This window comes from Armigeres subalbatus, chromosome 1, assembly GCF_024139115.2.
Source record: "Armigeres subalbatus isolate Guangzhou_Male chromosome 1, GZ_Asu_2, whole genome shotgun sequence".
NCBI classification, from domain to species: Eukaryota; Metazoa; Arthropoda; class Insecta; order Diptera; family Culicidae; genus Armigeres; species Armigeres subalbatus.
This window is the reverse complement of record NC_085139.1, coordinates 310,459,616-310,474,073: the sequence shown is the minus strand read 5'-3', so window position 1 is coordinate 310,474,073 and position 14,458 is coordinate 310,459,616. Positions and strand designations below refer to the sequence as shown.

The window sequence follows — 14,458 nt, the reverse complement described above, 5'->3', positions numbered from 1 at the left end:
TTCACAAATTCATCCGAGTTTAAATCGCAAACTCATCAGATTTTCTGACGGAAGTTCATCTTTTTTTTTTATTTTTTTTTTTTTTTTTTTTTTTTTTTTTTTTTTTTTTTTTAACTAATTTTATTTGCTAATTATTTAATACATGCATTCATCTCTTAGACTAGGTGTTCCGTGTTTTCTTAACACTATCATCCTTATTTGCTCTTCTACATTTTTAGTTATTATTAATACATTTCAATTGCCTCTGGCAGTTAGAATATTTCCTCTGGTTGAATTGAACCATGTAGGAATTACAATGTTTTCTACTTAAACTAAACTTAACCTAATTTATACTAAGGGTACAAGGAGCTAATCGTTGCAATAGAAGATTGCAACGATTTTTGTCTAAAATTGGAAATAATTTTGTTGGACATTTGTTGCAATGTCTCAATATTAGAAATTCTATGAAGTTCATTGGTACTATACCACGGAGGCAACTTCAGAATCATTTTCAGCATTTTATTTTGAATCCTCTGAAGTGCCTTCTTTCTGGTATTGCAGCAACTAGTCCATATTGGCACAGCATACAACCTGGCAGGTCTGAAAATTTGTTTGTAAATCAAAAGTTTGTTCTTAAGACAAAGTTTTGATTTTCTGTTTATAAGTGGATATAGACACTTAATATATTTGTTACATTTGGCTTGAAGGCCTTCAATGTGATTTTTAAAAGTTAATTTTTGATCTAGCAGAAGTCCTAAATATTTAGCTTCGCTAGACCAATTAATTGGAACCCCATTCATAGTGACAATATGTCTGCTAGAAGGTTTCAAATAAGAAGCTCTCGGCTTATGTGGGAAAATTATAAGCTGAGTTTTGGAAGCATTCGCAGAGATTTTACATTTTTGCAAGTAAGTGGAGAAAATATCCAAACTTTTTGCAATCTACTACAAATGACACGAAGGCTACGCCCTTTGGCTGAGAGACCTGTGTCATCTGCGAACAAAGATTTTGACACCCTGGTGGTAAATCAGGTAAGTCAGAAGTAAAATGTTATACAAAATGGGCCCCAGTATGCTGCCTTGGGGAACACCAGCTCTTACAGGTAATCTATCAGATTTAGAATTCTGATAGTTTACCTGCAGTGAGCGATCTGATAAATAATTTTGGATCAGTTTAATAATGTACAGAGGAAAATTAAAATTCATCAATTTTACAATCAAACCTTCATGCCAAACACTGTCAAATGCTTTCTCTATATCAAGAAGAGCAACTCCAGTCGAATATCCTTCAGATTTGTTGAGCCGAATTAAGTTCGTAACTCTTAATAACTGATGAGTGGTTGAATGCCCATGGCGAAAACCAAATTGCTCATCAGCAAAGATAGAATTGTCATTAATATGAACCATCATTCTATTTAAAATAATCTTTTCAAACAGTTTGCTTATTGAAGAAAGCAAACTGATTAAGCGATAACTAGAAGCTTCAGCTGGATTTTTGTCCGGCTTCAAAATTGGAACAACTTTGGCATTTTTCCATTTATCTGGGAAGTATGCCAATTGAAAACATTTGTTAAATAAATTAACCAAAAAGGATAAAGAGCTCTCAGGAGGTTTTTGATAAGTATGTAGAAAATACCATCATCACCCGGGGCTTTCATATTTTTAAATTTTCTAGTAATACATTTCACTTCATCCAAATTAGTTCCCAACGAAGGGTCAAAAACATTCTCTTGATTAAGAATGTCTTCGAAGCTCCGTGTAACCTGATCCTCAATTGGACTAGTGAGACCTAGACTAAAATTATGGGCACTCTCGAACTGCTGAACAAGTTTTTGAGCCTTTTCGCCATTTGTTAATAATATTTTATTTTCCTTTTTAAGCGCTGGAATTGGCTTTTGAGGTTTTTAGAGAATTTTCGTTAACTTCCAACAGGGTTTCGAACTGGGATCCAACTTCGAGACATTTTTCTCAAAGTTGGTATTTCTCAGAATAGCGAAACGTTTTTAATTTCATTTTGCAAATCTCGCCAAATAACTTTCAACGCGGGATCGCGAGTTCTTTGGTATTGCCTTCGCCTCACATTTTTAAGACGGATCAGTAGCTGAAGATCGTCGTCAATAATAATGGAGTTGAATTTAATTTCACATTTAGGAATTGCAATGCCTCTGGCTTCGACAATTAAATTTGTCAAAGATACGAGCGCATTGTCAATATCACTTTTGGTATCCAAAGGAATATTAACATCAAAATTCCTATCGATATATGTTTTGAGAGAATCCCAATCAGCTCTATGATAATTAAAAGAAGAGCTGATTGGATTGTAAACGGTTTCTTGTGAGATTTCAAATGTCACAGGAAGGTGATCAGAGTCAAAGTCAGCATGAGTTACCAATTGGCCACACAGCTGACTTGAATCCGTTAAAACTAAATCAATTGTAGAAGGATTTCGACTGGAAGAAAAACAAGTAGGGCCATTGGGATATTGAATAGTATAATATCCCGCAGAACAATCTTCAAATAAAATGTTGCCGTTGGAATTGCTTTGAGCATTATTCCATGAACGGTGTTTGGCATTGAAGTCACCAATTACGAAGAATTTTGATTTGTTGCGAGTCAGAATTTGAAGATCAGCTTTCAACAAATTCTTTTGCTGCCCATTGCATTGAAAAGGCAAATAGGCTGCAATGAAGGAAAATTGACCAAAATTTGTTTCAACAGAAACTCCCAAGGTTTCAAAAACTTTGGTTTCAAACGAAGAAAATAATTTATGTTTGATACGTCTATTAATGACAATGGCGACCCCACCACAGGCGCTGTCAAGACGATCATTTCTGTAGATAAAATAATTTGGATCTCTTTTAATGGAGAGTCCTGGTTTTAAATACGTTTCAGTTATAATGGCAATATGCACATTATGAACTGAAAGGAAGTTGAATAATTCATCTTCCTTACCCTTTAGAGAGCGGGCATTCCAATTTAGAACTTTCACACAATTATTTAGATCCATTAAAACGGAGTCCGATAACAATTTTTGTGTGTACTTTATACCAACCTGAACAGCTTCTGGTATGGTATTTGCTTTGAACATTGCATCAATCATGTGATGCAATTGTTCAGTTAAAAAATCAAAATCGGAAGCAGTCATGCTACCTGAATCGGCAACATGACCATTATTTTCCGTTGGGACATGGGTATAAACCTCATGCTGAGAAGAGAAATTTTGTCTACCAGCAGCGATGTTTGCATACGTAGGTACATTCGAAAAATTGGAATTTACTGAAGTGCTTGCTACCCGTTGACGAGCGGCAAAATTTGTTTGTGAATTTTGGTGGGTATGAATTGCTCGACCGGTAACCGGTTTCGAAATTTGAGCGTTTGAAAAATTTCTACCCGTCGAATCTGGGATCCGATTGGAATTTCCCGTCATCAATTTTGCACGGAATTCAAAACTTTTTGCGTGAAGGGCATTCCCAGAAATTGGATTTATGATTGCCCCCACAATTTGCACATTTAAATTTATTGGAATCTTCTCTCACAGGACATGCGTCCTTGGCGTGAGAGGTTCCACCACAAATCATGCATTTAGCATCCATGTGACAATGTTTGGTTCCATGACCCCACTTTTGGCACTTACGGCACTGGGTGGGGTTTTGAAATTTCCCCAGGCCTGCGGAAATGTTCCCATGTAACACGGACATGAGACATAATACAGGCCTTTTCCAAACTTTTCATATTATTTAGTTCACTTTGTTAAAATGAACTAAATAAAATTCTTGAGAAATGCCCCTCTGGGAAGTACCAGAGTGGGATTTCTTTTCATCTTAATTACTTGGACTGGTGAAAATCCAAGTAATTGAGAAATTTCAATTTAATCTCATCCAGTGATTTATCATCACTGGGGAGACCTTTCAAGACGACTTTGAACAATCGCTCAGTTTTGTCGTCGTATGTGAAGAATTTATGGCGCTTCTCAGTTAAATAGTGAAGAAGACGTTTGCGATCGTCAAAGGATCCCGGCAAAACGCGGCAGTCACCCTTCCTAGCAATCTGAAATGAAACCTTGATCCCCTGAAGGTTACTCAAAATCTCATTCCGGAAGCCAGAAAACTCGGCAACAGATACCACAATTGGCGGAATCCTTTTCTTTTTCGCATGAATCGAATCACCTGGGCTAGAGGTATATTCGGTTTGCTCAATATCATCATTAATCAAATCGAACTGATAGCTCAGTTCGATTGGAGAAGAATTATTTCGGATATTAGAGTTAGAAGGAATATCTGAATTCTCCAGCTTCCTTCTATTTTTTCCGCGCTTTGGCAGGACGGTCTTGAAACCTTGTTTCTTTGAAGGAAGTGGAGAATTCAGAGACTCCCCTTCCTCTTGTTTTTATTAATGCTCATGGCTGAGCGTGGAGACGTGACCTTCTAAGAGGTTTTTTCCCAGAACGGTGTCCCTGCAGGATTACCACCGCTTGTCGGAATTTTACTTCCGCAAACGGGTCCAACGTAAAACGAAGGCACGGGTCCTTGCAAAGATCGTAACGGGATCAGTGGGTATAAATAGCGCTAAGAAGCACCGTTGAAATTAAAATAGCTTCGGGTAGTATTAAAAACTTCCTTCCGCAAAGAGAGAAAGAACCGCACAGCACGAAAGCACGATGCGGTCTGACGGAAGTTCATCTGAATTTCCATCATGAATGGTCATCATGAACGGCCTGTCATTCAAATTTCAATCGGAAATTATTTCTAATTTTAATAGGAATTAAATAATTTTTTTCGGTAGTTCGTCCAAATTTCCAATGGAAAATCATCCTGAATTCCATCAAAAATTCATTCACACTTTTTTCGGAAATTCATCTAAACCACAATCGGAAGTTCATCCGAATGATCATCGGATTTCATTCAATTTTTCATCAGAAATTCATTCAAATTTTCGTCGGAAATTTTATTTCAGGAAATTCGTTCCATTTCTCATCGAAAATTCATTCTAATGTTCGTCGGAAATTCATCCATATTCAAATCTAAAATTCTGTCGCAATTTTTTTTCGAAAATTAATACAAATTACCATCGGAAATTCATTTGCATATTTCCAACGGAAATTCATCCAAATTCGCAACGAAAATTCATTTGATCTATTGACGAAAACTCGTCCGAATTTCCATCATAAATGCATCCGAATTTTCATCGAAAATTTATTCGGATTTCTGTTGACAATTTATTCGAATTTCCTTCAAAAAATCTTTCGAATTTCCATCGGAAATAATTCAAATTTTCGTCTTTGGTTTGGAAAATTATCCATATTTCTAAAGAAAATTCATCAGAATTTTCATCAAAAATTCATTCGTTTTTCTAACGAAAACTCATCCGAATTTCCAACATTCGAATGTTAATCGGAAATTCATTGAATTTTTCATCAGAGATTTATTAAAATTTTCATCGGAAATTCATTTTTTCGGACATTCATTCAAATTTCCATCGGAATTTCATCCAAATTTCAAAAACTGTTATTGAAAATTCATTCGCAATTTGTTTTCGGAAATTCATCCGTATTTCCATAGGAGATTTATACGAATTATCATCGGAAATTCGTTCAAATGTTCGTCGAAAATTTTCAACCGGAAAATTCATTCGCAATTCAATTGGAAATTCAGTCCCAATTTTCTTTTGACAATTAATCCAAATATCCATCGGACATTCATACAAATTTCCCACGAAAATGCATCCGAATTATCATCGCAAATTCATATGAATTTCCATTGGAAATTAATCCGCAGATTCATTCGCAATTTTCTGGAAATAAATACAAACTAACAGGAAACTCATTCGAACCTAAATTGGAAATTCATCCGAATTTCCATTAGAAACTCATTGAAATTGACATTTGAAGTTCAGGTAACTACAGCTGCAGTGCTTCATTGTCAGCAATTTCTCAGACAGATTTACCCTTAATTAGATTTAAACAAAACACACAATTGCTAATAGTAATCGTGACTTGTTAATATCCATTTGATGGTTATGTAAAACACGGCTAATATCCATGTAATTGCTCTAAAACCTGATCTCCTAAAAAAATCCTTTCAGAGGAAAAAGTAAAACATTTATTATCACAAACAAGACAGAATTCGTCCGCCCGGAGGGGGGTAATTTAGGTTCAATTTTGCGCACAAAAACGACCTATATTTAGCGCTGACGCCTTCCTTCCGCGGGGATGACACATCACAACAAGCTGACTGCGCTGCGCCGCGCCGCACCGGGGACAACAACGAACTAGTTATTATTCCGGCACATGTAGAACATATAAAAACTGCTCTCAAGTCCAAAGTGACCATGCACGAAGGAACCACGTCATTTTCCGCGTGTGACTCTGCTCTGCCCGGTGTGTCGTTCGATGTTTCGATGCATACCCAACTAGCAACAGCACTTCACATTAACTGGAGCTTTTCGCGCGACCTCTCCCCCATTACACTGGTCCTGGCCACCGCACCGCCACTCAATTCAGTGGACGCGCACAAACATAACCGTACATTTACTGCGACAAAATTGCAACGCGCGACTGGAATGCCTAATCGAGATGCGCAGCACCAGCCTGGAAGCTACTCGAAGTGCGAATTTTTTTTCTGACCCCCTCGGACAATACGTTGTTTGTCCCGTAGGGTGTTCAAAGAATTCAAACTTAACATCCTAAAGTTGTGAAGCTGGATACCACGTTTGCACTTGATGTGCAAGATCTTGCTTCAAACAGCTGGTCAAAACTATCCAAAACTAGAAAAAAAGATAACTTTTTGAACATACAAAAATTAGGACACCCTATGCTAATGCGTTCCGAACAACCGATCCGATGCGATTGCAGTCTGATGTGAACTCGCGCCTGATCGGTAACAAATCTAGTGCAGCTCTTTTCATGCAACTGCAGCACTTCACTGCGTTTTCGTCATTGGGAATGCAAAGGATGACTTTCGCGCACAAATCTCACTTCAATCGCATCGCATTCTGCTGCATTATGACATGGGAAAACCTTCACTTGGGAAGATAAATGCGTGTGTCTCTTTCTCTCTATAGTTTGGTTACGATGGGTCCAGTCAAGAATCAGGCATGTTTCGAGACTTTCTCATCCAAAATCAAAAGATCGTTTGATACAAATTCAAATTAACATAATTACCCGAGTATTTAATTTCGGACCACCCTAGATCAGTAATGACGACATTAGGTTGCAGATTTCGTTACAGTGAGTGTCCCACACAAGAAGATAGAACCGCTAACCGCTACTGATCGCCATCGTCGGACTCTCTAAGCAGGGCACCAACAACAAAGCGAGGATTTATTCGATTCACAGTTTTTCTCCTGATTGCCCCCCGTCGGCCGGCGGCGATGGTTTCGCGAAATTCGTTCTCGACCAGACATCGTCACAAAGTGAGCGCCGATAGACCAACTAACTGGAGCAACATGTGTGAAAAAGCGCCAACTCTTACGTCGGAAACAACCATTTCATTGGCTTCATTAAGCAGATTAACGGAAATGGTTTGGCAAATTGGTGGTAAATTTCGAATTAGCTTGGATGCCGCCCGGTGTCGCCGGAGGAGCAGTTTTGCGATTACTTGATTTAATTACGCTTTTTATATCAATGACGATTGAACAGTAGCGCATTTTGCGCAACTCAAATGGAAATGAGATCGGCTTACATTTATTGCTGGTTATCAAGAAAGACTTATCACAATAAGATAAAAATAAAAATGATAAAATTCCTTCCTTTCTTTTTGCTTACTTCTGTGGTCAAGATTATTGGAAGCCTATCCTGAGCAGGCTATTATAAACGGATTGGGCTTGTCGAGCACTTTATGAAAAAATCCAGGAAACATCATTTAAAGAAAGTTTCTGGTATCCAAATAAATACTATTAGTAGTGCATTGCACATATTTTATCATCCAAAAGTTACGTGTTATTCAGATAACATTTTTGTTCTTGCAATACATAAAACAAAATAAATCATCTTCGATTCTGATAAAGCCGTCTCCCAAATTAACGCACCGCAAGGATTACAGAAACTGATGTCGCGCATAATGCAAATACCAATAAACAAAACCATAAAATGAGACCGAATTGCTTCATTAGAAAAGCACACCCGCGAGACGGAAAACCAAATAGCCCAGCGGGGCCACCCCTCATTAAAATTCTCACACAAACGTCACACACAATTCAACCGGGTGTGTGCTCCGCGATCCGACTGACCCAAAACCAACCGTTATCACCTAATCCGGAATGGTCAGCCAATATTCTCCGCGAAACGGTACCCCGGTTTTGCAATCAATTAGCCCCGCTTCTAAATTATGCTGATAAATATTCATAACGCATAATCGTTTCCGAATCAACAACAGGGGCTGATGATGTCGCGCAACGAAACCGAACCTCGCTACAATCGCGGTTCCAACATTTGTCCCATGCCCCATCCCAATTAGGAATGGTATCGGTTCGGATTGCGATTTGATTGCGATCAATATTGTCATGAATGCCACTCACCTGTAATCGTTGGGTGTACTTCTCCTGCATCTTCTGCTTGCGCTCCAGTTCGTCCTTTCGGCGAAGCAGCTTTCGGATTTCCTGATTGCTCTTCCCGGCCACCGCTTTCTGATCCACCGCATCGGCACCGCTGGCAACGGCAGCACTGTTGGCGTTGTTATTGTTGCTACTACTATTGTTATTGTTATTGATATTTGTACTATTGGAATTGCTAGTACTGTTGGAGCTATTATTGTTGTCTTTGTTATTACTATTGTTGTTGTTGTTGTTGCTGCTATTTTTACGTTTCTTCCCACTGGATTTCGTGTTACTACTGGAGGTGTTATTGTTGTTATTCTTCTTGCTTTCCGCTTCATTTTGATTGTTTTCTTGCTCTTTACTACTGCTATTTGGGTGCTTCTTCCGCTGCCCGTGATCTTGGGAAGCTTTTGTTTTCTCCTGATCTTTGCTACCGCTGCTGTTCTGCAGCGGGGGTTGACTTTCGCTCTCGTCTTCGCTGAAACTCTCCAGAAGGATCTCCGAGTCGCTGGACTAAATTGAAAAAGAAAATTTAAAAAAATATATGGATTATGAGGAGATCAATAAATAAATATTAGCAGACAGTGATAAAAATGAGTAATGCGACATAAATGAGCTAAATGCGCAAAGTTATGTTCGACGTCTTAAATTCAAACACATTTGCTATTGAATTTCTTGGTCGCCTTTAATATTGTGACATGTACGTAGTTAGTACAGTGAATGAAGAAGGGCGTTAAATTTCCGGAAGAATATCATTCTGATCCCTTAAGATATAGGGTTACTGCTCCTGGACTTCATCTCATAGCTCCAATATTGGTCCTACGAAAAACAAAGCAACGAAAAGGTATTTGATTTGTTTATTATTTTTGTGATTTTTTTCAGCAGTGAGCATGCATGTTAGCAAAAAGAAGGAACGAAATTGGTGCCGTATTTCTTTGTTTCGCGATGAGATGAATATATGTACAGTGAGATTGAAAACGGAACAGTTCCCCTATTTCCAGATGCTCGAAGGAGTCTTGTCCAGATTATAGGAAAAATCTTATCAAGATTTCCGAAGGAATATTGTCCACTTTCGTCTAGACACCCGAGATAATCTCGACCAGATTCCCGGAGAAATCTCAAGCAGATTCCCGAAAGAATTTCACTAGATTACCGAGAGAATCTCTTCCAAATTGCGGAGGAATCTGAACCAAATTTCGGAGCAATCTTGTCCAGATTTTCGAAAGAATCTCAACCAGCTTCCCGGTGAAATCTTGTCCAGAAGAATCATGCCCAGATTCCCGAAAGATTGTCGTCCAACATCCCGAAGGAATCTCGTCCAGACTCTCAAAAAGAGTCTCGTCCAGATTCCCGAAGGAATTTCGTCCAGAATCCCAAAAGGAGTCTCGTCCAGATTTTCGAAGAAATCTCGCCCAGATTCCCGGAAGAATCTCGTCCACATAAAAAGAGGAATATTGTCCAAATTCCCGGAGTAATCTTGTCAAGGTTTCCGAAGAAAACTTATTCAAAATTCTGAATCTCGAATCTCTTCTAGATTCCCGAACCCAAGCAGCACAAGTCTAAGAAAAATTGTTGCAGCAACTTGATTGTGACTAAATCTTGGATGAATGTTGTCCACATCCTTGAAATAATCTCGACAAGATTCGTGGAGGAATTTCGACTAGATTTTCAAGGGAAGCTCCTTCAGATTTCCTAAGGAATATACCACAGATTCCCAAAAACTTCGACCAGATACTGGGAAGAATATCGAATAGATTCCAGGAGGAATCTAGACCAGATTCCCGGAGTAATTTCGACCAGATTTCAGGAGGAATCTCGACCAGATTCCAGGAGGAATCTCGACCAGATTTCCGGAGAAATCTCGACCAGATTCCCGGAGGAACCTCGTCCAGATTCCCAGAGAAATCTTGGCCAGATTCCCAGAGAAAACTTGTCCAGATATTCGAAGAGTCTTCCCTCCGGGAATCTGGTCGAGATTCGTCCGGGAATCTGGTCAAAATTCCTCCGGAAATCTGGTCGAGATTCCTCCGGAATTCTGGATGAGATTCCTCCTGGAATCTGGTCAAGATTTCTCCGGGAATCTGGTCGGGATTCCTCCGGAAATCTGGTCGAGATTCCTCCGGAAATCTGGTCGAGATTCCTCCTGGAATCTGGTCGAGATTCCTCCGGGAATCTGGTCAAGATTTCTCCGGGAATCTGGTCGAGATTCCTCCGGAAATCTGGTCGAGATTCCCCCGGGAATCTGTTCAAGATTCCTCCGGGAATCTGGCCGAGATTCCTCCGGGAATCTGGTCGTGATTCCTCCTGGAATCTGGTCGAGATTCCTCCGGAAATCTGGTCGAGATTCCTCCGGGAATTTGGCCGAGATTCCCCCGGCAATCTGGTCAAGATTCCTCCGGAATTCTGGTTGAGATTCCTCCGTGAATCTGGTCGAGCTTCCTCTTGGAATCTGGTTTAGATCCACCCGGGAGTCTGCTCAAGATTCCTCCGTGAATCTGGTTCAAATTCCTTCAAGAGATTCCTCCGGGAATCTGGCCGAGATTCCCCCGGCAATCTGGTCAAGATTCCTCCGGAATTCTGGTTGAGATTCCTCCGTGAATCTGGTCGAGCTTCCTCTTGGAATCTGGTTTAGATCCACCCGGGAGTCTGCTCAAGATTCCTCCGTGAATCTGGTTCAAATTCCTTCAAGAGATTCCTCCGGGAATCTGGCCGAGATTCCCCCGGCAATCTGGTCAAGATTCCTCCGGAATTCTGGTTGAGATTCCTCCGTGAATCTGGTCGAGCTTCCTCTAGGAATCTGGTTTAGATCCACCCGGGAGTCTGCTCAAGATTCCTCCGTGAATCTGGTCCAAATTCCTTCAAGAGATTCCTCCGGGAATCTGGTCGAGATTCCTCCGGGAATCTAGTCAAGATTCATCTGGGAAACTGGTCCAAATTCATTCGAGAACTTGGTCGAGATTCCTCCGGAAATCTGGTCGAGATTCCTCCTGGAATCTGGTGGAGATTCTTCCGGGAATCTGGTAGAGATTCCACCTGGAATCTGGTCGAGATTGCTTCTGGAATCTGGTCGAGATTCCTCCTGGAATCTGGTCGAGATTCCTCCTGAAATCTTGTCCAAATTCATTCGAAAACTTGGTCGAGTTTCCTCCGAGAATCTGATCGGGATTCCTCTGGGAATCTTGTCGAGATTCCTCCGGGAATCTGGTCGAGATTCCTCTGGGAATCTGATCGAGATTCCTCCGGGAATCTAGTCAAGATTCATCTGGGAATCTGGTCCAAATTCATTCGAGAACTTGGTCGAGATTCCTCCGGGAATCTGGTCGAGATTTCTTTGGGAATATGTTCGAGCTTCCTCCAGGAATCTGGTTTAGATTCACCCGGGAGTCTGCTCAAGATTCCTCCGTGAATCTGGTCCAAATTCTTTCGAGAGATTCCTCCGGGAATCTGGTCGAGATTCCTCCGGAAATCTGGTCGAGATTCCTCCTGGAATCTGGTTGAGATTCCTCCTGGAATCTGGTCGAGATTCCTCCTGGAATCTGGTCGAGATTCCTCCTGGAATCTGGTCGAGATTCCTCCTGGAATCTGGTCGAGATTCCTCCTGGAATCTGGTCGAGATTCCTCCTGGAATCTGGTCGAGATTCTTCCGGGAATCTGGTCGGGATTCCTCCGGAAATCTGGTCGAGATTCCTCCGGAAATCTGGTCAAGATTCCTCCGGAAATCTGGTCGAGATTCCTCCGGAATCTGGTCGAGATTCCTCCGGGAATCTGGTCGAGATTCCACCGTGAATCTGGTCGAGATTCCTCCGGAAATCTGTTCTAGCTTTCTCCAGGAATCTGGTTTAGATTCACCCGGGAGTCTGCTCAAGATTCCTCTGTGAATCTGGTCCAAATTCTTTCGAGAATCCAGCCAAGATTCCTCCAGGAATCTGGTTGAGATTCCTCCGGGAATCTGGTCGAGATTCCTCCGCAAATCTGGTCGAGATTTCTCCGAGAATCTGATCGAGATTCCTTCGGGAATCTGGTCGAGATTCCTCCTGGAATCTGGTCGAGATTCCTCCTGAAATCTTGTCCAAATTCATTCGAAAACTTGGTCGAGTTTCCTCCGAGAATCTGGTCGGGATTCCTTTGGGAATCTTAACGAGATTCCTCCGGGAATCTGGTCGAGATTCCTCTGGGAACCTGGTCGAGATTCCTCCGGGAATCTAGTCAAGATTCATCTGGGAATCTGGTTCAAATTCTTTCGAGAACTTGGTCGAGATTCCTCCGGGAATCTGGTCGGGATTTCTTTGGGAATCTGTTCGAGCTTCCTCCAGGAATCTGGTTTAGGTTCACCCTGGAGTCTGCTCAAGATTCCTCCGTGAATCTGGTCCAAATTCTTTCGAGAGATTCCTCCGGGAATCTGGTCGAGATTTCTTCGGAAATCTGGTCCAGATTCCTCCTGGAATCTGGTCGAGATTCCTCCTGGAATCTGGTCGAGATTCCTCCTGGAATCTTGTCGAGATTCCTCCGGAAATCTGGTCGCGATTCCTTCGGAAATTTGGCCGAGATTCCTTCGGAAATCTGGTCGAGATTCCCCCGGAATTCTGGTTGAGATTCCTTCGGAAATCTGGTCGAGATTCCTTCGGATATCTGGCCGAGATTTCTTCGGAAATCTGGTCGAGATTCCTCCGGGAATCTGGTCAAGATCCCTCCGGGAATCTGGCCGAGATTCCTCCGGAAATCTGGTCGAGATTCCTCCGGAAATCTGGTCGAGATTCCCCCGGAATTCTTGTTGAGATTCCTCCGGAAATCTGTTCGAGCTTCCTCCAGGAATCTGGTTTAGATTCACCCGGGAGTCTGCTCAAGATTCCTCCGTGAATCTGGTCCAAATTCTTTCAAGAATCCAGCCAAGATTCCTCCAGGAATCTGGTTGAGATTCCTCCGGGAATCTGGTCGAGATTCACCCGGGAATCTGGTCGAGATTCCTCCGCAAATCTGGTCGAGATTTCTCCGAGAATCTGGTCGAGATTCCTTCGGGAATCTGGTCGAGATTCCTCCTGCAGGGTGTCTACTCCAAATATAGGAAAAAATTCCCTGAGTTTTCCAGGTTTTTCCAGGATAAAAAAAAATAAAGTGACATGGCAATAACATGAAGCAATGTCGATTTTACAGTTCAGAACTAACCGCGGAAAATTAAAGTGAAATTTCCCTTGTTCATATTTAAGAATATTATTTTAAATAAGACCACATTTAGAGGTCTACTAGACATGTTTGCCTTTTAAGGGATGTCAAGAACTTGATGACCCTTTGATAAGATATAAAAAAATATTGAATACAATAGTTATCTCCAGTGTAGTCTTGCTGCTGTTGTTTTCAATCATTAGTATTCATTATTCGAAAAAACAAGGCACCCGAATGGTGATAATGTCAATTTCATTATAATTTATGTTTTAAAATGTCCGAACTGTCAAAAGAAGCCCCGCATGACGGTACTTACTCTTTTTAGATTTGATATTTTGATTTTTCATGGTACATGAAAATAAAACAATAGTTTACCCAATGTAACCCAATCTTTCCTCATTTTTGATTAATAACTAAAATAGATGTACTTTACGCTATTTTATTAATTCATAGTATAAAAAAGTCAGTGAATTCTCTGCACATTCATCACTTTTTCAACAAATTAATTTGTTCAGTGAGAGCATCCGCTTCAATCTGCGCTTCTTTCAACAGTTTCTTCCTCTTCAGCTCCAGTTCACGTGCTTCAGCGGCATGTTTCCTTTTCAAAGCGGCCTCTGTCGCAATCCCTGTAGCTTCCTTCTTCTTCTTCTGATTTAGATCCTCGGTGTACGTAAGAGTGGGCGTTACGGACTCGAAGCAAAAGCGATTTAGTAACTTCAAATTCACCAACAGCGCCTCTTTGTGCTACCGCATCATATACTTGTCGTCGGGCGACAACAGATTCCTCC

At 40.9% G+C, this 14,458-nt stretch overlaps 1 protein-coding gene across 2 annotated transcripts in view; it reads right to left on the bottom strand.

Moving 5' to 3' along the window:
- Window positions 1-14,458, bottom strand: part of LOC134207912 (telomerase-binding protein EST1A) — a 339,763-nt gene that overhangs the window by 76,812 nt on the left and 248,493 nt on the right. For both annotated transcript variants that reach the window (XM_062683978.1, XM_062683979.1), the window contains exon 13: window positions 8,493-9,023. In XM_062683978.1, coding sequence (XP_062539962.1) covers window positions 8,493-9,023 — 531 coding nt within the window. The remainder of the gene's footprint in view (window positions 1-8,492; window positions 9,024-14,458) is intronic.